At 44.4% G+C, this 22,593-nt stretch overlaps 1 protein-coding gene across 3 annotated transcripts in view; it reads right to left on the bottom strand.

The window, feature by feature from the left end:
* Positions 1–14,672: 14,672 nt before the first annotated feature.
* The window catches only part of hivep3b (HIVEP zinc finger 3b), a 49,127-nt gene continuing 41,206 nt past the window's right edge, over positions 14,673–22,593 (bottom strand). For all 3 annotated transcript variants that reach the window (XM_028012266.1, XM_028012265.1, XM_028012264.1), the window contains 4 exons: positions 19,510–19,685; positions 19,303–19,404; positions 17,944–18,605; positions 14,673–16,425 (listed from right to left, as the gene is read on the bottom strand). In XM_028012266.1, coding sequence (XP_027868067.1) covers positions 15,772–16,425; positions 17,944–18,605; positions 19,303–19,404; positions 19,510–19,685 — 1,594 coding nt within the window. In that variant the 3' untranslated portion in view covers positions 14,673–15,771. The remainder of the gene's footprint in view (positions 16,426–17,943; positions 18,606–19,302; positions 19,405–19,509; positions 19,686–22,593) is intronic.

The following is a 22,593-nucleotide window of genomic DNA, read 5'->3' as shown; positions in this document are numbered from 1 at the left end:
GTGGCACGGTTCAAGAACGATTGTGGGGATTTGGGTCCAAAGTTTGTTCATCACATCGAAGGTGGGGTTCATCCACCTGTTCGGCAGTACCCGCTGAATCCGGGAGCAGTCGAGGAGATGGACAAGATAGTGAAGGAGCTGAGCGCCATGGAAATCATCAGAGAGGAGCTCAACCCGATCACCAACAGCCCCATCCAGGCGGTGAAGAAACCTGAATCGGCTGGAGGGGGTTGGAGACCAGTTATCAACTTCAAGGCCCTGAATCGGAGAACAATAGCAAACCGAGCCAGTCTAATCAATCCCCAAGGAGCGCTGAAAACTCTTCGAGTCAAGAAGTTCAAGTCATGCATCGACCTAGCCAATGGATTTTTCTCTCTACGCCTCGCCAGACAATCGCAAGGTAAAACTGCATTCACCCACAAAGGCAAGAGCTATGTGTGGCAAAGGTTACCCCAGGGATACAAGAACTCCCCAAACGTGTTCCAGTCAGCAGTGATGGAAGTACTGGGGGACGTAGGTGCAACTGTGTACATTGATGATGTCTTTATTGCTGATGACACAGAAGAAGAACACCTACAAAGACTACAAAAAGTGGTAGAAAACCTCACCAAGGCAGGCTTGAAGCTAAACCTCAAGAAATGTCAATTTGGACAGTTCCAAGTGAATTATCTGGGTTTCCAAGTCACGTCGGACTTGGGACTCTCAGATGGGTACAGAGAAAAGCTGATGAACATTCAACCACCTCAGTCAGAGAATGACTTACAGAAAATATTAGGACTATGCAACTACGTCCGGGACCACGTACCCAATTATCAGAAGTATGCCAAGCCTTTGTACAAATGCCTGAGAAAGAGTGAGGAGGACGAAAAGGACGGAAAAAGACCCTGGGTTTGGACAGCAGCGAATCAACAGAACCTAGAAGAATTGAGAAAAGCCATTCAAGCAGCTGTGAGACTGGAGCCAAGAAGTTTGTCAGAAAGATTGGTGGCAGAAATCAGCTGTGAGAATGACGATGCCATGATCAAAGTGAGTAATGAGAATGGAGGCTTGGTTACCCTGTGGAGTTACACCCTGACTTCTGTTGAGAGGAAATATCCGCAGGAGGAGAAAGAGCTAGCGGTGTTAGCTCGTTACTGGGGTGTGCTGAAGGATCTAGCACAAGGACAACCAGTTAAAGTCATCACACAGAGCCAAGTCCATAAGTATCTAAGAAAAGGTACCGTGGAAAGTACTAAAGCAACTAACACACGGTGGGGAAGATGGGAAGACATCCTGCTGGACCCGGAGCTTGAGATTGGGCCAGCACAACCCACCAGTAAGAAGAAACCGCCAGAGACATCTGAGAAGCCAAAACAACCGGAATGGACAATCTACACCGATGGATCCAGAAAGGGGTCCGACCAGTCGGCATACTGGGGATTTATTTTGAAGCAAGACGGCAAAGAAAAATGCCGTCAGAAAGGAAAAACTCCCGGTAGTGCTCAAGCCGGAGAAGTAACGGCCGTACTGGAAGGATTGCTGGAACTGGTGAAAAGGAAAATCAAGAATGCCAGGTTAGTAACCGACAGTTACTACTGCGCTCAAGCCCTTAGAGAAGACTTGGCCATTTGGGAAGAAAATGGTTTCGAGACAGCGAAGGGCAAGCCAGTGGCACACAGAGACTTGTGGAAAAAGATTGCTGAGCTAAAACTACAATTGGAAATAGATGTTGAGCATCAAAAAGCACACACGCATGAGGGAGCTCATTGGCGTGGGAATGATGAAGTGGACTGTTATGTCCAGCAAAGAAAGATCGTCTTTGTCGGTACCGAGAAGTGGGACAGCACTCCCAGAGGACGGGAGGTCCCAGAAGAGTACGTGGTCGAGGTCGTGCGGAGCGTGCATGAGGCCCTTGGACATGCAGGCGTACGACCTACCCGTAAGGAACTGGAGGAGCAGGATCTTTGGATCCCAGTGAAACAAGTCCAACGCGTGCTAAGGGACTGTGAAGTATGTGGACAATACAACGCAGGTCGCCGAGGGCAGCGGATGGAGGGGTTATCCATCAAAAGCACGGTCCCCTGGGGTTCAGTCTGCATGGATGTTGCAGGCCCCATGGGGATAACAGGAAGAAGAGGTGAGAAGTACCTCTTAGTGCTGGTGGATTCTATGTCGGGGTTTGTAACTACTAAAGCAGCCAGGAAAGCAAACGGCAATAGTGTTGTCGGCATGCTGGAACAAGTATGCAGTGCCCTGGGAATCCCGAAAGAGCTGCGCACGGATAATGGGACTCATTTCCGTAATTCACAGGTTGACCAATGGTGCCAGAAGTTTGGAGTAATGCGAGTTTACTCTCCACCCTATACCCCACAAGCTAACGGAGTGGTGGAACGAGCCATAGGGTTAGTGAAAAGCTGGATAGCTAAAAATGCTAACACCAACAGTTGGAGCACACAGGCGGTGGAAATAGGGCAGGCTCTGAACGACAGAAGCAGAGCCGAGAGGCCCGCCCCTGCAATGGAGCTCAACCAACGGCCGTTCACCACGAAGGAAGTGGGGCGGAGCTCCAGCGACAAAAAAGAGAAGCCGACGCCCAGAGTGCCATTCCGAGAGGGACAGCGCGTGTGGGTCAAAGCAAGAGAGCAACCTATAAATGCAGCAGTAAAACCCAAGTTTGAGACCACTGACATCGTCAAGCAAGTACTGGATAGGAACACAGTATTGCTGAAAAGAAAAGGGATTCAAGGAGTTGAGCAGCTCAAGCCAGTTCCTGACTAAAGTGAAACAGAAGCCGGTGAAATGGCCAGTGAATCATGTACCATTCCACCCTATATCGGACTGGCCACCGTGAAAGGGGTGGTTATAATTAGAAGAACACCTTCAGGGATTTGGGCAGGACGAGCCCTGAAGAAATTGGATTGGGCTAAAAAGGGAGTCCTGTCGGAGGAACGAGAGATGCTGATATGGGCAAGAGCTAAAAGTCGCTGTCCGGTTTGCTTAGTAAACAACCCACTCCCCATCACCTGGGAGGGACCGGGCCGCGAAAAACCCAGGAAACAAGGAGCCACCGCAGAGATACTACAACATCTCCGCGTCTCTCCGGTTACGGTTTTGAACAACACCATCTGTGGAAACTGCCGGGTAGGTTACCTGCCCCGACTTCAGTTGGAGACCCAATGGAGCTGGCAGAATGAAGAACCAAAAAGCTGTTATTGCGTCTGGGATGGGGACGATCTCCATCACTGTTCTACTTGCGAAGACCAGCTGGGGAGAGGAGAACTGACTTTGACAGGTCAGGCTGAGGGATGGCAGGTGACGAGGTTTTACAGCTCGCTGCGATATTACAGAACATATGGACAAGTACAACCGAATCACGGGAGCCCCATACCGATAATATTACCGGGACCTTCAGCTCCCCCAAACACCCCAGAAGAAGCGGATCCATGGGTGTGGAGGAGGGAAGAAGGGCCCCATGATGTCCTGTGGGATTCTGTTCATGCTGCCTGGCCGTATGAAGCTGCCGGAACATCCCTGTCATTTCCACCATTGAACACCAGCCACTCCCCTGTGATCTTCCGAGTCCATCGGCCTCACGCGTACCAACCATCAGCTGAAGGGCTAAGTGCACTCCCAGATGACACCAGAGACCAAGCCGTTAATGGGGCCCTGGGAGCTGACCACATGGGCACATCTGATTTTGGAGGTCATCAATGACTGCACAATTCCTGTGGTGGATTTACCGGACGTGCCAAGGGAAGATGGGGTACGCTGCTCAGATATGTATTACTACACCACTGAGGTGGACGGGTGGGGCAGCAATGCGGTAAGACCTAAAGAAAAGTCTTGCCTGTACTGGATAACAGCGGAGTCCCAGTTTCGGGATGGAGTATTGCAACACCCGGGAGGCGTGGCCCATAGAGCGGGTACGCCCTCCGATCCTAGCACCTCCTGCCAGATTCAGCTGTCAGTGCGCATGATCACCATCCCCTTTAAAGGAATCTACTCCGTCGGAGCAGCCATCAAAGTGGTGCCAGACGAGCAGAATTACGCCACCGTGTCCTACACCGAACCGGAGCCTCCTAAGAAGAAACCCAAGACCCACGCCTGGCAGAAGCTCGCTTCAGCATTTCCATGGAGGAAGAAGAACCAAGACTAACGGATAAACCGGAAGGGGGAAAACGAGTCGCCAAGTCCCAACGTCAGTCAAAACCCACAAGACGGAAAGGTACAAAGATTGTTGTAACTAAAATGTTCAAAGTAGGAGTTGGAGTCTCGTCGGGACTATCAGATAAAGGTCCGTTCCTGAGACTCCCTACTACCTCTATTCTCCTGGATATGCCAAGAGAAGATTTCACTCCTTCCAATCCACTCACCGAGGCATATTTTCTCAAGTATCTCATATATCTTCGACCCACTAACTTCCAGTGTACAAAACAGGCGGGGGAAAGTGAAGAGTACACGTCACCCCCTCCAACGAAGCCACATTTATTCATCCCTACCGCACCGCCTGCTTGGCAAGGACGAGGATCCAGTAACACGGTCCATTATGCATCAATTTCACCTATGAGCCCAAGATCTCTACCATGGACTTTTAATACAGTGTATCACAGGGTACAGGGGATCGAACTACGGATACGGTGGGGTCCCCATTACCTTGAACCACTGCAAGGACTGTATTGTGAGATTTCACTTAATGACATGATTATTTGGACCACATCACCAAGTATGGCAAAAACCATAGTAAAAAGGGAAATGGATCCAGAATGTTATATATTTAATAACACTAGGCTTCCCTTGAAATTGGAAATAGACAGGGTCTACCCCAACCCACCACACCAGAGGATTTTTACCCCGTCAACCTGGGGGTACCGCACCAGATTAACTTTGCATGGGCAACCTTTGTACACCTATATCTCAGTACCCGCCCCAATAGGGTACAATCACGAATCTTGGTATGACCAGGCGTTGAAAAACGGCACCGCCCAAGGCCCGTTTCCTCGGCCGCACTATTGGAGGGTGTTCCACTGGAAGTGGGTGTGGAGGGGGTTGGAGCCCGACTTACCCTACCCCTCTCCTATATTTACAGCCTTGCAACAAAGAAGAGCCACCAGACGGGTTGCGAAGAACCCTGCTCACCAAGGCTGCATCAAGGCTTTAAGAAAAAATTGTACAACGCCTGATGCACCGGATCCCAGAGAATCACTAATCTGGCCAGGATGGATGCCATCGGCATGAGGCGCAAGCCTACAGACCAGGGTTGGCTGGACTCAACATCGGATTCGGACAGCTCTACCGACGCTGACGACGACTCGGACACCTCTAACGAACCTCTGCTACGGAAAACGACTACGATAACAGGAAAATCCCTTTGCCTGAAAGGGCTGCTGACGCTTCTTGCTTTGCTATTTGCTGCTGCTGTTCTCGCTACGACCTTCTACTTCATCGGAGTTGGACCGTGGTACCTTACGCATACAAAGGTCACTTATGGACATTCCAAGTATGCCACCTTCAACTGCTGGAATACAAGCACCACGGCTATTTTTGTGCCATGGGACAACGAAACTTCTGCCCAGAATCGAACCGGATTATTCGCCAAAGACAACGGCAAAAAGTATGTGGAACGCCGAGCCTACAAATTGAACGACTCCTCCCTAGACGACCTCTTGAATCGGACCTGGGAGATCTACGCCTATGACTTCCTCGACACCGGAGCGCTCTGCTGGATACGGGTTCTACAGCGCAAGGAACGACGGACCGTCAGGTGTAACTGGATTCATCCGGATCGAGGATTTCCAGAATGGCATTGCAACATGGCTTGTCGATCACTACTACTGTTGCCGAGCCAGGGGTACTGGGATACCGAAGTAGTATACCCGGCCCCGCACAGGTCCTCAGGCTGTCGGGCCTGGCTCCCACGAGGGGAGTTTTGGGGTGACTATCACCTAAATTGCAGAGAGGATGTCAACATCACAGAACGATCGCGGGTTAACAGCACCTCCCGAAACGACTTTCTCGAGTGGGCAACAAGGCCGCCCCCCAACGACAGTTTGACTAACATTACGGCCTTCCTGATTCGACAAGGTCCAACACGGTTTATGTACCAATCTGACCAGCAGCATTGTTATAGGAACCACTTTAGGTGGTTAAATGCCTGCCTCTGGAATAAGTTTGTCAAATGCAGGGGCCAAAATTATATTGTCACAGCTGTAGAGGAATACCGGTCGGATTTCTGGCACTCTGTACGATCAATACGGACAGAAATTGAAACCTGGCTAAATAACACATTCCCATGGACATACATAGCCAAAGACCAAACGTTCTTTGAGGGAGACTTCCCCGAGGGAGCGGTTCGCTCTCTTGCTGGGTTAGAGGACTTTCACATTGCCAATTTACGTACACAACCCCTTCCAACTCCTGATGACCTTCTGAGCGCTCCCAAAGGCGACTTTGCAAAGATTGACAAATGTGTTGCGCGCAGTATCTTTGACAGCCTTAATAACACTTGCTGGGTGAAAACCCACTCGTCACCACGATGTGACCTCGTACAAACTAGCAAGACCTTCTATTCCACCTGGAGGTATCACTGCCCTGATCCTGACGTCCTTCCGACCGCTAAATGGGCTTTACGGGCCTGGTATGAGGATTATTCTCGGAACTGGGACTGGGAATGGTGGGGACTTCAGCAAAAAGAACTTCAAGCCTGGGTTATACCCTGTCTCCGTGAGTCTACCAATTATTGGATCAAATACCAGTACCTCGCCACAGTTTATTCTAAGGACCGCATGATTTGGCCTGGGGTTTTTTGGAGACCTGAAAACTACGTCAACCCCAGACCCTGGCGCATGACTTGTAAAAATAACACGCGACAAGTCCTTGAGTGTGTCATAAGTTTAGCTAGAAGACCCTGCCACGAGGTTCGAGGTTGGGAGAGCTACTGCACACAACATTATGCCGATGAGTATGACACTCACTCTTCAGAAGTTACTTGGCGCAAAATCAATGGTACATGGCGGAGGGCTATTGTGAGCGGAAAGACCTGTACCGACGCAATCCTAGGTTACCACCTCCAGAAGCGCAAGAGTATTCTGGGTCTGCCAGTTCCCTTCATCCCAAACCCCCTTATAGCCATCGCCGAAGGACATGCTTTCCGAAAGAGTATATGTGATGGGAAAGTAGACCCCGGGTTTGACTGGATTGGACCTAATCTTTTGTATTCCAACCTCACCTGCACAATCTCTAAGGAGATTTGGCAGAAATGTGGCGAAGGAGCGGACCAACACGACTGTTTCTGGTATGAAACTATGGGAGCAACCATCGTGACCGCAATCACCGAGGTTGTCGAAGAGGCTGCTAGTGTGGTGGAAGGGGGCCTCCACATTGTTGAGCAATGGCTGCTGAGTGCGCTGAGTATGCTGTGGCCATACATCCTGGGCTTACTGGGTATGGCCGTGGCTTTAATTGTCGGCAAAGTTGTCCTGGAGGTGTGGCTGAAAGCACTTTGTCGTTGCAAAAAGAGGGAGTACCAGCCCCTCCCCCCGAAGGAGGAGCCTGCTTCTGCATAAAAGACAGCTGCCGTGTGCCTGCGAGCCATTCAATCCTCGCTGCAGCTGCCGACAGCACCGGAACCAAAAGAACCACCATCGGACATCATGGAATCTAACTCTTCAACCAACACATCGAACCCCAACTCACTTTTTGCTCCAATTCAAGTGAGTACCCTTGAGCACTTAGGGGTTACCCTGGCCTGGGTACTCTACTGCCACACTGGTTCCTGGCCCAGGGGACATCCTATGAGGATCTTCGTTGCGCTACAAGGATATGTGAAGCTTATCCTACGACCCACTATCCTCCAGAAATGGGGGTTAGCTTCATCCCTCTTCGCTTGTTACCTGATGGGCCGTACCCGCATCAACTGGCGCAGGGGCGTTGTGGTCTGCCTATGGCTCGTCACCGATACCACAGCCCTCATACTGGAGTTGGTCCTTGGGGGTCGTCAAGCTACTCGAACCGCCCCACTTAAGATCCTCACAGCTATTCTAGAAGGGCTCTTCGCAGTATCTATCCTCGTCTACTTAGCGCGCCAAGCCTTGTCCATCAAAGGTCGGGGCAGGCGCATATGGCTACAAAAGTGGATAGTTCTGGCTCTTTGGGCAACAGTTTGGGGGATCTTGGTGGTCCTCTACTGGCTTCAGGAAACCTCTGACCTAGCCATCGTTGTATGGATGATGACCTACGCTGCAATATTCCATGATTCTGCTCATGTCTATGATTGGGGCGAACCAGCTCCAGATCATGATATTCCGGTTCCTGTGATTAATTCTCCCTGGCTGGCAGCCCAAGCAGGCACACGAGCTTAAACCAGCTACACTCTCCGCTTTCGCTTTTGCATATTCGTTGTGTTATTGTTAATCCGAAACCCCTAATCGTGAAGTTACCTAGGTTGCTGTTTCTTCTCAGGCACCAACCTGCTGTGTGGGATGTGGGATCGCCGCAGAGTCCTATGGATTCATATGGGTTGCATCGTCCTCCCGCTGGTGTCACCGTTGCGTGAGCAGCCGTATCACCGATGTAACGGCGATTCTCTGCGCCACAGGGCAAGGAGATTTGCCTTACATAGCGGCCTCCACATCCCGATCCCTGGAACGGGTGCACAAAATTGTTTGGACCTCTGCCTTTGGCCAAGAAGACGACGCCTTCACGACATCTCCAATGCACACGGGACTTCTGCTGCCTGTGATACAGAAATTATGGGAACACCAGCTTACTCGACAATGCCTGCCAACTCTACACCTTCTTGATGGACGAGTTGTGGCAGTAGGCGAGTACCTTCCACCAGCGTGTCCCATGTCGCCGGATATGTTTATCGATGTCGGATGCCAAACCAGCAGTGCGACTAACAGAAAAGGTACCCAAACTGAGATTCTCAGTTCATCTCACCAAGCGTGCCAGACCCTCTTCGTGTCATCCCCTTCACCAGATCCGCCTTCAACCGATAGGGATTTTCAGGATCTACTGACTGAGTTGGAGGGATACTGTAACAACCCACCGACACTGCCAGACTCTGAGTTGGATCTGTCTTCGCTTCTGCAGTCTTCCCTGGAGGACATTAGCCCTCCCGGATCACCAGGATCTCCACTTCCTCCACAGTTGGACGCTGAGTGCTGGATTTCTCCGCCGTCCAATCTGACGGAGTATGAGGTTGTGGATACCTGGACTCCATCATCATCTCCGGTTGCCTGCTACGAACAGGACATCTTGACTGCGGATTGCGGTGATGGACTTGACCTCTTTTGACTTAGGACTCTGTGTTTTCTGCGATGCACCGTCCGATCTCAAGGAGGGGGTGTCAAGAAAACTGGTATGAGGTTTGAGATCTATCCAGGTACACACAGAAAAAGGTGCATGAAAGCCTGAAGGAAATAAAGCAATCTTGTGGTTTGATTTATAATGATTGAGTGTTTTGATAATGATTAAGTTGAACATGGATGAATACAATAGGTGAAATGACTGTATGTAAGTAATCACTGAATGATTCACTGAATGATTCTGAAGTGTACGAAACGTGATCTGTAATAACATGATAACAATGAAATGATTAAGGTTTGATGATATATAATAAGTGAAAGAGGTGATTAATGCTTATGATTAATGCTTAATGGAAATCAGCACATAAGTTTTTAATATTTGACTGTGTTTAAACGTTAATCAGAGAAAAGCACATAGTTTTTAATGTTAAAAGGAGAAGGGGAAAAAAGGAGAAGGGAAACTTGTGAGTTCCTGCTGTCGCAAGCAGTTCTGAACAGATGGCCAGACGCACAGGATGGGTGGGGTGGTATGGTTGGCTAAGAACAACACGCTGAGGAAAGGACGGTACTTTCCATCCCAGCCAGCAGACAGGAGGGGCCGAAACCACGTAAACTAACACTCCCCATACACATATATGGCAGAGAACTGTATATAAGCAGACAGAAAAGGAGAAGTTCTTGTTCTTTGTCTGCGGCACTGAAGTAGAGCTAACACGAAGAAGCAGATCGAGGAAACAACAGCAGACCACACCCTGGAGCCACGGGGAAAGCTGAAGCTTCTTGCCGCCAAAGGGAGACAAGTTCCAATCGTCCAACCCGGGTTCCTGATTCGATCGTCGGTCTTACCTCAACCCAAACATTGCAACAGACTTGGAGAAAGGACAAAGGTCCCGGAGGGATAAAAGAGTTGGGTTTTCAAAAGCAATTGAACCCTCTCTACTTTGCTCCCATTCTAAAGAGGATTTCCTCACACAAAGGATAAAGACTCGGACCAAGGTTTTCGGACGTTCCTGTTGCCAAAGATCCACCACCAACTGGGTATGAGTTGAATTCGCTTCCTAAAAAGATATTTCAGAATCTGCGACATAGGTTAGGGAAAGAGACAGGAGGGTATGATTGTACATGTTGATCTTATTATACTACTCTTGACTTATATACAATTGATTATTGATTTGTATGTCACATATCCCCGCTTAAGCTTGCTTAATAAATTCTTACTCTAAAATTCTAATGAGGTTGGTGGACATTGGAATTAATTGAGTCATTTAATCATTTTTCAGTTCTTTTAATAAAGGTAAAATCTAAGGTACATGGTTCTAGTGAAATGGAGGCTTCATAATTTCCTTTGGCGAGAGTAAAATAATGACCCAGGGGCTTACATCCAAGTCACTAAATTTAATCTAGCCGGTTCCAAGAGCAAGTTATATTTTAGAAAGCGAGCTACCGTTAACAGGAGTGGTTATTGGAATTACGCAGCTGTGAGGGCTACTCAGCTGACTGTTTCTTAACTGAAAAGGGTCGTAACTTCTGGATTGGAGGTAGTTAGAGCTAGACGAATCGCTTTCGACACCAGTTTAAATAGATTATCTCTTATAGACCTCTTTTAGGGTAATACCCAGGTCTTAGAGATTTTCCGGACCTGTTAGACAGAGAACTGGTCAGTAGTCAGCCCCGAAGGGTTGTGATGAAGTGGGAGGGGCTAGCTATTGCAGGATAACGGACAATATATTGTAAAATAAACATTTTTTTTTACCTTTTCCCAGGAAATAATTGAGATGATGCGACTTATTCTTAAAGACGTCATTGATCAATTTGCTTACTGCAATAAAAAGATGAATGTGTCTAAAATGGAAATATTATGACTTCATGGGCAACAATTTCCTCATCAATTTGAAACAGAAAAATGAAGACGAAGGTAATTTCTGGTATTTACTAAAGTCCGAACCTCAATATAACAGGTGATTTAACTACATTTACCTAAACTAGTCCTTCCATCCACAGTGGACAGTGACATATAAGATGACTAATCCAAGCAGGGATCAGGGATCCTGGTCATTTCCCACCCACATGACCTGCTGAGACAGTTCAGCCATGGCACATTCACACTGATAGGCAAATGCCAGCCCTCACACACGGAAACACAGGGAATAAATGTACAGATGTGACGTGCAGATACAGTACATACTCTTTTCCCAAAAGATTAGCGCACTGGTTTTTCTGAGGAGAATGGGTGAAGAGTTGAACTTGTAACCCGAAGCAGAGTGAATTTCTTTTCTGTGAGGAAGAGAGAAAATGTTCAATTAAACCTTTTAGCAAAGCTAATGAGAGACGTAGTCGTATTAGTAGCTCAGGAGAGAAACAGTTCAGAGGAGAACCACAAGTACAATCTGTAGAAATTATGTAGTTAATGGCACCGGTAGCTCTTCCAATGTCAATGTCCAGGAAAGAGACGACGCCAAACAGAAAAACAAGGCCAAACGTATCAGTCATAGAAGAGGAGAATGCTAGCAGCATTTTACATGTCGAAACACAGAAACACTTCAGAGGAAAAAGCTGCAAATACAAAGTGGCCAGTGAAGCTGTTAGTTACCATGGAAGAATCTGAGCACACACTGACGGAGAGACATGGCTGACCAAAGAATGAGTTATTCATACTGTGTCAGATGCTGCTATTTGATCTGTCAGGTGAAATGGAAGATATTACTTTATCAAAATTCTGTAACTAAGTGGAAACAATTTAGTTTTGTTATATATTTTGCACTGCATATGAAATGACAATTAATCCTAAAATCCCCCCCCCCCCCCCCCCCCCATAATCCTTATTCTTGTTTATCAAATATTAAAATGTTTGTTTGGTATTTTTAAATGAATTATACAAAGGATTAAAAATAACCATTTATAGCTGCACTGGTAGCTGCTAACAAATACTCAAGTGTTGGATGGATGGATGGATGGATGGATGGATGGATGGATGGATGGGTGGATGGATGGGTGGATGGATGGGTGGATGGCAATAAGAACAACTAATTATGACTTAGATGATATAAATGTACATTTATACTGGATTTGGATCAACAAAATTTAAAATATTACCATGGCACTCTTAATCTGAGCCACACTAAAAATGATCAGTAAAGGGTTAAAATATTGAGTTGTTGTTATCTGCTTTATAAACCAGTAATAAACAGTTGTAAAACATCTATCAGTGAGTTTCATTATCCTGCTGCAGACCTACAATTTGACTTACCCTTTTTTCTTATCTCTTACTACTGAAATAATTCACTATAATTTCCTGTAAATGGCTTTTAGATCCTTTAAATTGTTATTAATAATGATTTAGTAACAATTTAATGGTCATTTATAAGGGGAATCTTATTCTAATGTGGTAACAAGGCATTCATTCTTAAATATCATCAACCTCTCATTAACTCACCTTCACGGCCATGTGATCTTTGCACTGTAGTTTGATTTGAATGACCTGATCTGTCACCATATCATCTTTTGACCTCTTATCAATAAACTTAAATAATGTGTCTGTGCAAGCCTTTCATAATCTCTGTCCTATTGTGCTGCAAAACACCGTTCCTCATGACGTAGGTGAATCAAAAGCACTGCTGATGATGATTTTCTGTGAATAGTTAATAGTTAAGTGACTTGCTCAAACTCCTGGGTTTCATTTTCGTAACGCTAAACACAATATGTACACTTGAATGTATGTGCACTTGAATTTGGATGACCAAGCATGACAAATGATATTTTAGGCGTGGGAGTGCTGATGTTTCTCAAACAAACCCTGTGAATGTGTATCCACAATAAAAACCTGAACTTTGTTGGAACTTATTTACAGAGGAATCCAACGGCTGACCCACTTGGCCCGGAAACTCTCTGGATTTTATAACAGGTTATTTAACCTGGTGTGGGCTCTGATTTGATAAGATGGGTTTTGGAAATGTGTCACCTGTTTATCTCAGAACTGAAATTAAGGTAATTGGAGCACAATGTGGCTCAGGTGAGTCTGTAATAATGCCTGTTTGCATAAGGGAGGTAGTAGAGATAGCTCTGAGGTGAGCGATGTCAGGTGTATATATTTTACAGACTGATCCTCATATTTTACATCAATCTGTAAACCTGCAAAAAGAAAAAAAAACATTTTATTTGCAGTTTTCCCCCCAAAAAACTTCAAATTGAAATAAAAAAAATCTTGCTTTAATTTATTGACTACAATATATCTATCATTACTGTAGTTACTTCTTTTTAACTCTCAAAATAGAAGAAAGAGAAATGTGGGTACATAATTTGTCAAAAAAAGAAATGATTAATTATTAGCGCAGTTGTCAGGCTAAAAGTGTTTTTAATGTGAGAGGAGGATTTGTAGCATGAAACTCAATAAAGTAAAAAAGAAAAGTTACTGAAATAAGTGTTGCTGTTTCCTTTATTTTGCCACCTGCCTTTCACATTTTCAACAATAAAGACACCCAGAGTTCTGTTTCCTGCAAAAGCGGTTTTAGGGAAAGGTAGTTTTTGCATCTCCTGGACTTTATGTTCCAGATTTCGTTAATGAGCAGAGAAGATTCTTTTTATCACAAAGATTGCAGATCTCTGTCATATACCCAATTAACCACATGAAATGAACGAGACCTCACATATTATGTGAAGTAGCTGGCAGGAAGTTTAGTGTGCCAAATCCCGCTTTCTTTTGTCATACTTAAATATTTCAGATAAATTCATTTTAACTTGCAAAGGATAACATGAGTCATAACAAAAAAACCTGCTTGGTTAAAAAAAAAGACCCTCTGTAAAATTAATTAACTAATTAATCCTATTGTTTTGGTTTAATTTCCCCTAAAGATATGAAAAGGCAAAGAAACTGAAGATTAGATTTTAACATCCCTTACATCTATCAGTTAGGAAAGAATTACAACGCCATTTCCGAAGCTTTGGGAGTGAACCACAATACAATCCTTTTGAACAAAAGGAGAGAACATGAAGTACGTTGAATCTTCCCAGGACAGGTCGATCTACCAAAGGAACTCCAGAAGCACAATGACGACTCATCTGTCCGATCAAAGGAATGTGCAGTAAAACCAGGAGATAAACATGTTTTCCACACATGACCAGGCTGGTGTGGGTAGCCTTTTTTTTTCTCTTATCTTATTGAATCATTGTTTGAAAACTGCTTTTTTACATTTAGTCGAGTTATCTTTTGTCTGACAATAGAATCTGATTATACTGTATAAACTGAAACATTGGGGTTTGGCAAAGAAACATACAAAGTGGTCAATCGTTTTCCACAGCACTCCATACTACCAAATTCTGTTCTTAAAATCCCCGTGGATTAATAAGTCTAATCGTCTAATAAACCACAATCAAGTTAGTGAAACAAATTACTACATTGTCCACAGATTGTCTGATCCTTTATTGTGTTTTTGTTTACAACTTTTAAAGTGAAGTTTGCAGCAAAAATGAGATGTTTGAAATATTTTGTCCAATCTTCTTTCTGTATTTAAACACGTGTGTTTCAAAATGAATAAAAAAGGCACAATCTCATTGAAGCCCAGTGCATTTTTTTCTTTTATTATTGTTATTATTATTACTTTTAGCAACTACAAATGTTGCTGTGAAATCTGCAGGGCACTTGATCCTCTGGTACCAGCCAAATTCATTCATATCTCATCTTTACCACCAGTTCAAGTTATAAGAACATGATTAAGAAGTCAAACAGATGTAACAAAAACGTTGTCCCCCCACCCCCCAACAATAAAAATAAAAATAATAAGGATCGATGTCATCAAATAAAAATAAATAAGGAGCATTCTCCCTTGTACAGACACATAATCTGAAGCATTCAGTAATAAAAATAAAACGTCAGTGCATTTCTTTTGACACGTGTCAGCCGCTCCTTAGGTTTTCCCATGATTTGACTAGTTACCTTGGTGATAAAGCAATGGCCCTTAGGACAAAAACACCAAATATTAACCCTCCATAACAACATAAAAAAATTATAAAACTGAATTCACAGCCTTCTCTTTGTGTACGTTTACATTTAAAATAACAGAAAAATGGACAGAAAAGGCACAAGAAACTACAATTTGAGTAATACTGAACAACTTAAAAGGAAAATGTCTTGTTTTTTAATAATAATGAAATATTTTGGTCATTTACAAATTTATTATTCATAATTCTTTTTTTTTACGCATATTCAAATAGATATTGAGATTAGCAGTATCTAATTAGATACAGGTTATATATATATATATATATATATTTTTATATATATTTATAGAGATTTACAGGAACAATGTTTTCACACAGAAAAAGTGCATTTTTATAACAAACCTGAATATTGCCAAAGACCAAACATTTAAGTTAACAATAGTATTGAAATCTGTATATAAAAAAACTAAGCAATAATAATAATAATAAAAAAACAAGACTAGTGTAGCAACCAATAAACCAAAATGCGAGATGCATCAAGGTGTCGACACTGTTAAGTGCTCTGTTCTGTCGTGGCCGAGTCTTCTTGACCGTCTCCCTCCACCGAATCACAACTTGACGCCGGATCGTCCCGCTCTGGTGCGATTCCTATGGCACGATAAGCTACTGGGGCTACTATTCCGAGGCTAGACGCTCCAGTTTGACTGTCTCTAGCGGCACCTTCCCTGGTCTCAGTGGCAGACCTGTGGGGGCGGACGGAGCTGTGCGAGCTGCCATATTGCTTTGAGTCTGTGGTCTCCAACTTGAGTTTGGAAAAAGTAAGTTCTGTGCTAAGAGCGTGGTGGCTGGCTCCTGCTGCCTGGGGCTCCCACCCGGTGTCTCCAGGAGTCCTTAGCCCTTGAGTCCTGGGGGTCCCGCCCCAGTATGATTCAAATCGGGACAGCGATGGCCCCTCCAGCGGGGGAGACGTTGGAGATGAGGGAGTAGTCGGGTGGGACCTCGGTCTGGCCTGTACCATTTGGATCCCACCGATGGGTATCATCAGGCAAGAGACCTTTGCTTGCTGGGAGTGCATGGGCAGATGGCTGAAGATGTTGTCTGTTGCTTGGAGGCCGGGATAAGCGTCACAGGTGGAGAGACGGAAAGCCGGTGAGAACAAACTCGCTTCTGACAATGTTGGCCTTTCTCCTGCAGCGCCACTTTTCTCCTGCAGGGGGAGCAAACACTTTAATTTTGAAAACCAACTCTGACAGAGAACATAAAGAGCTCCAAAGAGTCAAAAAGAAAAAAAGAATTATTCCCCTGAATAAAAGTCTAAGTGTAAATATCAGATTATTTTACAACGATGCGTTTTGTTTGTTAGCCCTTTTAATTCAGACCTATGAATCAATAGAAATATGGCTACTAAACTCAAGGTATTAATCCGTCTTCTGTCCGAAGGTCTTAAGAAAACAACTACAATTCATAAACTTTTCAACATTTTCTAATGCTACAACCAGAAATGTCAGTACATTTTCTTTAAATTTTCATGATGTACCCACACAAAAGCAGTAGAGAGAAAAGAGTACTTGGATTTTCAAAGTTCTATCACTGAAAATGTGGCGTAACTCTTTTTAGAAGCACATTTTACAGCAAGCTCAGTCACAATATCTGTGACAAAGTTTTAACCTTGAGACAGATTTTCAGTTTGAACTAGCTCTGGATATTTACTGGGCCCTTCTGATTCTTGAACATGTTTTTATATGAACCAATAAACTATAACTCAGGTTGAAAGTTTGGGGTTGTTGTCCTGCTGGAAATCTCAACTCTTTGACAGATTCTAACAGGTTTATTTTCCAGGATCGGCCTGTTTTTAGCTCCATCCATCTTCTGGTCCAATCTGAGCAGATTCACTGTACCAGCTGAAAAAATGACACCCCCACAGCATGATTCTGCCATCACCATGCTTCACTGTGTGTATGGCATATTCAGGATGATGTGTAGTGTTTTACACCACACTCTCTTACTCATCAGTAAAGTAAATGGGCCTTTTCTGACCAGAACACCTTGTTCTATGTTTAGTATGACTAACCTCCACTCCTCACTTAAAGGATGTGGTGGATGCGGGTGTGTACTTTAGTTTTCTTCCACTTTATTTTATCAAGGCGGCCAAAAAGTCTAATTTTGGTCTCAGCTGACCAGAGCACAATGTTCCCCACATGTTTGTTGAGGCAATTGTCAAGTAATACTCCTTAAAGCTTTTTTTATCTATAGTTGTTAGTTGTATCCTGTCCTGGTGTTTCACTTTTACCTAAAGGTCAAATTTAGCTGATCTATTAAAAGATTCTCCCAGTTGAGTTGTGAATCACTGCAGCTCCTCCACAGCTACACTTTCTCTCTTGGCTGCTTATTTCCTTACCTTTGCCAAGTATGCGCTGCTTTATATTGGTCTATCACATAAAATGAAATACCAACTACTGAAGAGAAACTTTATACACTTTTGCTACCTACAAAGACTCAATCTATCATTTATTTTGGAAGACAACACACAATATGCCATGTCCTCCTGCTCAGATGAAAGAACTTGGTGGAAAATTTGTGAAAAGGCAGTTTTAAAAAATCTTATTTTTAATATATTTTCAATTGTACTTTGAAGGAAAATCTGCCTCTTTAGAGTCAAAACCAACATATGTAATTTTTTTGTTCAGTACTGTATGTACAGTAAATTAAAATAAAAAGTACTTACTGGTTTAACAAGACCTCCCTTCGTGCCTGGGCTCTCCCAGGGCAGGTATCCGGGGGTTCTGTGCAGCGCCCCCAGTGGTGATGGAGAGGTTGGAACTTGAGACGGCCGGTAGCAGCTGGGTGAAATGGGACGAAGAGGAGAATGTGCTCTGACGGGAGACGGCCTCCTCTCAGGGGAGGGCGAGATGTGTCTGCCAGGCGAGGATAACTCGGTCCTCGGGGAAAGGCTGCGGATCGGCGAGGGCAGCTCCAGGCGGGGGGAGAGGCTGCGGCTCGGGGAGCAGCTCTCGCTGCTGGGGGAGAAGGCCCTTGGAGAGCCCTTCCAACCTTGCCTCGAGAACAGCGCCCTCCTCCTGCCCGGGGAGGCCGCCCGTCTACTGGGCCAGACTCCCCTCGGGGCGGGCTCCGGACCGGGACCGGGCTCTGGATCAGGGGTGCACTGCTGCGAGCGCTTTGCGCAGCTGGAGCGCCCTCCCATCGATGGATGAGTGTCTGATGAACAGGAGGACGGTGGGTCTTCATGGGACGTAGACTCTTCTTCCTCCTCGTCCTCCTCCTCCTCTTCATCGTCATCGTTGTCATCCTCATCGTCAGACTCCTCCACATCGGAGAACTGATGCTCCCCCAGCTGCTCCTCTGAGCCGAGAACGCGCTCGTCACTGCCTGATGTTTGAGCAGATAGAGAAAAACACAAGAAACTTTTAATCGTTTCCTCTCGCGTTCACACAAACTTTAAAATGTCTATTCAGAAAATCGTGACATCGACTCAAAAAGCCTTTACAGAACAACCTCGGACAAAGAAAATAAAAAATGAATCAAACGGGCGATGACGGCTCAGTTCACCTTCCACCAAACAAGCTTCTGTTATAAATAGACTAAGGATATAAAGGCTGGAATTCAACTGAATGGCTCTTTTCAAAAACTATTTCCGCAGCTTTGTGAATGGAGGAGTCGGTACGTCCTTGGCCGCGCTCAGCCTGGACCGTCAGCGAGAGGGAGGCGCAGAAGACAAAGCCAGGGAGGAGACTGAGGTGCTCGACTCGAAGCCAGATGGAAACAAGTCGGCTCAGCTGCACTCCGGCGACACATTCTTGAAGACAAGGTGTAGCAGACAGACTCCTGCAATGACTGCACTGGAAGAATGGGACTGGCTCCTTATTCTTCATTTATTTATCTCACACTTCTCCCCGTCCCTTATGCAACATCAAGGGGCCAGAGAATAGAACATGCTGTTGCATAAGCTGTCAGGGCCGAGCAGCTTCTATTCTTCACATGCAGGAGTTCACGTAGCTGTGCACAGGCGGTTCTGCGGAGTGGAAGCGGAAACATGAAAGATGTCTTCCCGTCCCCACTAAAGTACCTGTTTCCTCACTCTCTGGCTCGTCCAGAGACGTCTCAGACACTCCCACTGCCTGGGATTTTTTCCCATGAGCCTTTGACTTCATGTGTTTGGTAAGGTTTCCTGGAAGAGAGCGAGAAAATATTTTTAACAACTGGGCTAAAATACGCTCTCCTGGAGAAAACCCAAGCCACACAATTCACGTTGGTTATTCGTGTCTTAGCTTACCTTTGGTTTTGAAGGCAAAGTTGCAGTGTTTACAGATGTAAGGGCGGACATCGGTGTGCGTTCTGATATGCTTTTTCAGCATGCTGGGCTTCTTGCAGCGAATGCCACACTCTCCACATATGTACTTTCCCCGACCGCGGCCTCGCACATAGACGTACTCCTCATTGGACCTGTAGCTAGGGTAACCAGAGGAGAAACAAAAGACTCAGATTTTAAAAAAAAGAAAGAAAATTGCTTTCAAGAAAACATTTGAGTTACAAAAATTAAGAGAATTGGTTCCAAAGTTCCTGCTTTCTTCGTGCAAAATGCTGGCAAAAAAACTCAACACAGCGATGTCAACAAAATTCTTATTCTTGAACAGAATTATGATTCTTTGAACAATTCTGGCTTGGTTTCAGCGCTCGAAGCGCACAGGAAGCCAAATATTTTCTGGTAGAGAAAACGTATTGGTTGGCTTTCTGACTCTCGGTATAACGTGAAACGCTCTGCCTGCTGCGCTCAGATCAGACAGGTGTCTCTGTGAAGAGAGCAGCTGAGACACTAGTCATTATATTTTGTGATGTTCAAAGCTGGAGGCACTATGAAAGTCAGCTTGCAACATGAAATTTTTACAGGCTGAAGTGCTAAAGTCAAATAGACTTTAAACTAGACTTTTGCATATATTGCATAAAACGATTCGCAGACAATAAATCAGACTAAACTTTTCCTTTGAATAAAAAAATAATCTATATTTGTTACCAGAATAATGAGACAGACATTTTTTAGAAAACTTTCTTTTTCTATAATTTGTACGGATGAACAAGGTATTTTAGGAGTTGCCTTAAAATACATCCAGAGGTGTGTCTCAGATTAACTGAAAAGTGAATTAAACCAGAACAAAGCCTTAAAGTCATTATTTAAGATTTTCTTCACTTAGAAAAGAATATTAAAATAATGTTCAAGTATTTAGCAAACAGAAACAGTTTTGATGCTCCAAGCTGAGCTCACACAGGAAAGATTTAGCTTGATTTGATGTCAGACAGTGAGAAATGAAGGCTGGGAGCTTTTTTCCATTGTTTATGTGTGTGATAAAGCTGTGCATGTCTTAAGTGACCCATCATAAGAACATAATGACAGCTGTGCTCTAACAGCGGAGTTAACCCCATGTTGAAACGGCATATTAAGGTTGTCCTGTAGAAGCTCCTGTTGGGACTAAATATCTGTCGATGTGAAGATCATTGGTGAGTGAGTCAAGTTTGACACAGTCACAACGTTAATGAATACCTCGTAACGCAAGGCAAGCTCATTCATAGCACTGATTTTCCAACTTTATTTTAGTATTAGATTTCAACTAATGCTTAATCTTAAAAGACTCAGGTGGCTATAAAAATCTTGATCATCTTTTGGGATATAGATGATGGAACATGACCAAACATGGATCCTTAAATAACCCTGTTTCATTGACCACCTTATGTCAGGCAGAGAGGACATGTCTTAGCCAAACACGTTCAGACCCGTGAGTCAGGGACCCAGATGTGTCAGGTTAATGGACGCTCAACACAGAACAATATCAAACACTTAAACCCTCAGTTATAGCATGCCAGGTTAAGAATGAAAATCAGACTGAAAGTAAGAATGAAAACATTTTTAAAATTTGGGGGATTTTCAACTTAGGCCAATTATGGCCTAAAGATGAATGATGAACAGATAATACAACATTACTTTATTTTTTGCTTCTCTGTAAAGTTATTATGGCCAATAAAACAGGATAAATTGCTTATGTTTGTGGACATTTCATGAAACTAAGCTCAAAAGTCACTCCGGGCCAGTTTTAGTCTTATGTCTACAAAATTGTTGCAAGTAACTGTATATTTCTCTAAAAGAAAATTCTTTATATTGTGATTATTTCACTATGATGTTATCAGTATTAAAAACCCAGAGAAATTCTAACATAAACTTTAAATCATGGAGTCGAGTGAGATAGTTCTAATGCTTCATCACTCTGAATGACCCTGATGAAAACAAAAAATTCGATCACAGCAGCTAAAACAACAATGACCGATGTGGTAGCTCACATTCGCACAGCACACACACACCCACACACTGGAAATACAGAAACAAGGCTTTCTTTATGGAGGTGGGTTGGGGAAGCCCCACCAAATGCCCAGCAGCACCGACTCCCTTGGTCTCACCCTCCGCTACACTCCGGGATCGCAAAGAATACCAGTTATTCTGCTCCAAATCGGCTCGTCGTGCCAACAACAGCAGCAGCTAAAGAGAGGGAAGGGAAGCCTAGCTTCAGCCAACAACCTAAAATAGACACTGCATATAAAAATCAAGCAACACATTTAGGTAGTCGATAAAAAAAAATGTTTATGCACAATTTCGATGTTTACCAAAAGACTATTTGAGGACACAGCAGACCACAGATCTTTTATATCTGAACAGATTGTAGTCTATGAAAAACTCCTTCTCCCGTCTCGCTGCATAAGAAGAGATGCACAATTCATTCTAGGCCGTAAACACCCAGTGGGTACCAACTGTGTTTAATTACGGGATCTCCACCACATCGACAAAACTCCCCGTTGTTCAACAGAACTAGCCGGAGCAGACCATAACAAGCTGCTGCACAACGGCAAAACACTTTCAGCAGCGGCATTGAGCTGGATTCATTCAGGAGCTGGATGCTGCTTAAATAGCACAAACGTCTTAATAAACGGTTAAAAATATCTGCCCACATCTCAGGAGAAAACATGGCAAACGTTGTACTCCGTCGACTGAAATTTAAATCTTCAGCCCGTCTTCTGATAGTTTCAGCAGACAGTCTGGTTTTGTAACAACAAAAGATTACTTAAGGAATAAACAAACTTTCAATCTGTAAGATTTTAAGAAATCTTAGTTGCATCATCGACTTGTGCGTTTAGTCCAAACATCCATGTTTCTTGAACTACTTAAAATTTTTAATGCTGCAACCGCAGATCCCTATGAATTGTAATTTGATTTTATGTGATAGACAAACACATATTAGCACAGAATTGTGTGGTAAAAAAAGAAAATCTAAAATGTTTTGCAGTGTTTTTCTGCCCAGGTCAGAAAGACACACTG

Source organism: Xiphophorus couchianus, chromosome 3, assembly GCF_001444195.1.
Source record: "Xiphophorus couchianus chromosome 3, X_couchianus-1.0, whole genome shotgun sequence".
NCBI lineage: Eukaryota > Metazoa > Chordata > Actinopteri > Cyprinodontiformes > Poeciliidae > Xiphophorus > Xiphophorus couchianus.
Note: the sequence above shows the minus strand (reverse complement) of the source record. Positions and strands in the feature narration are given on the sequence as shown.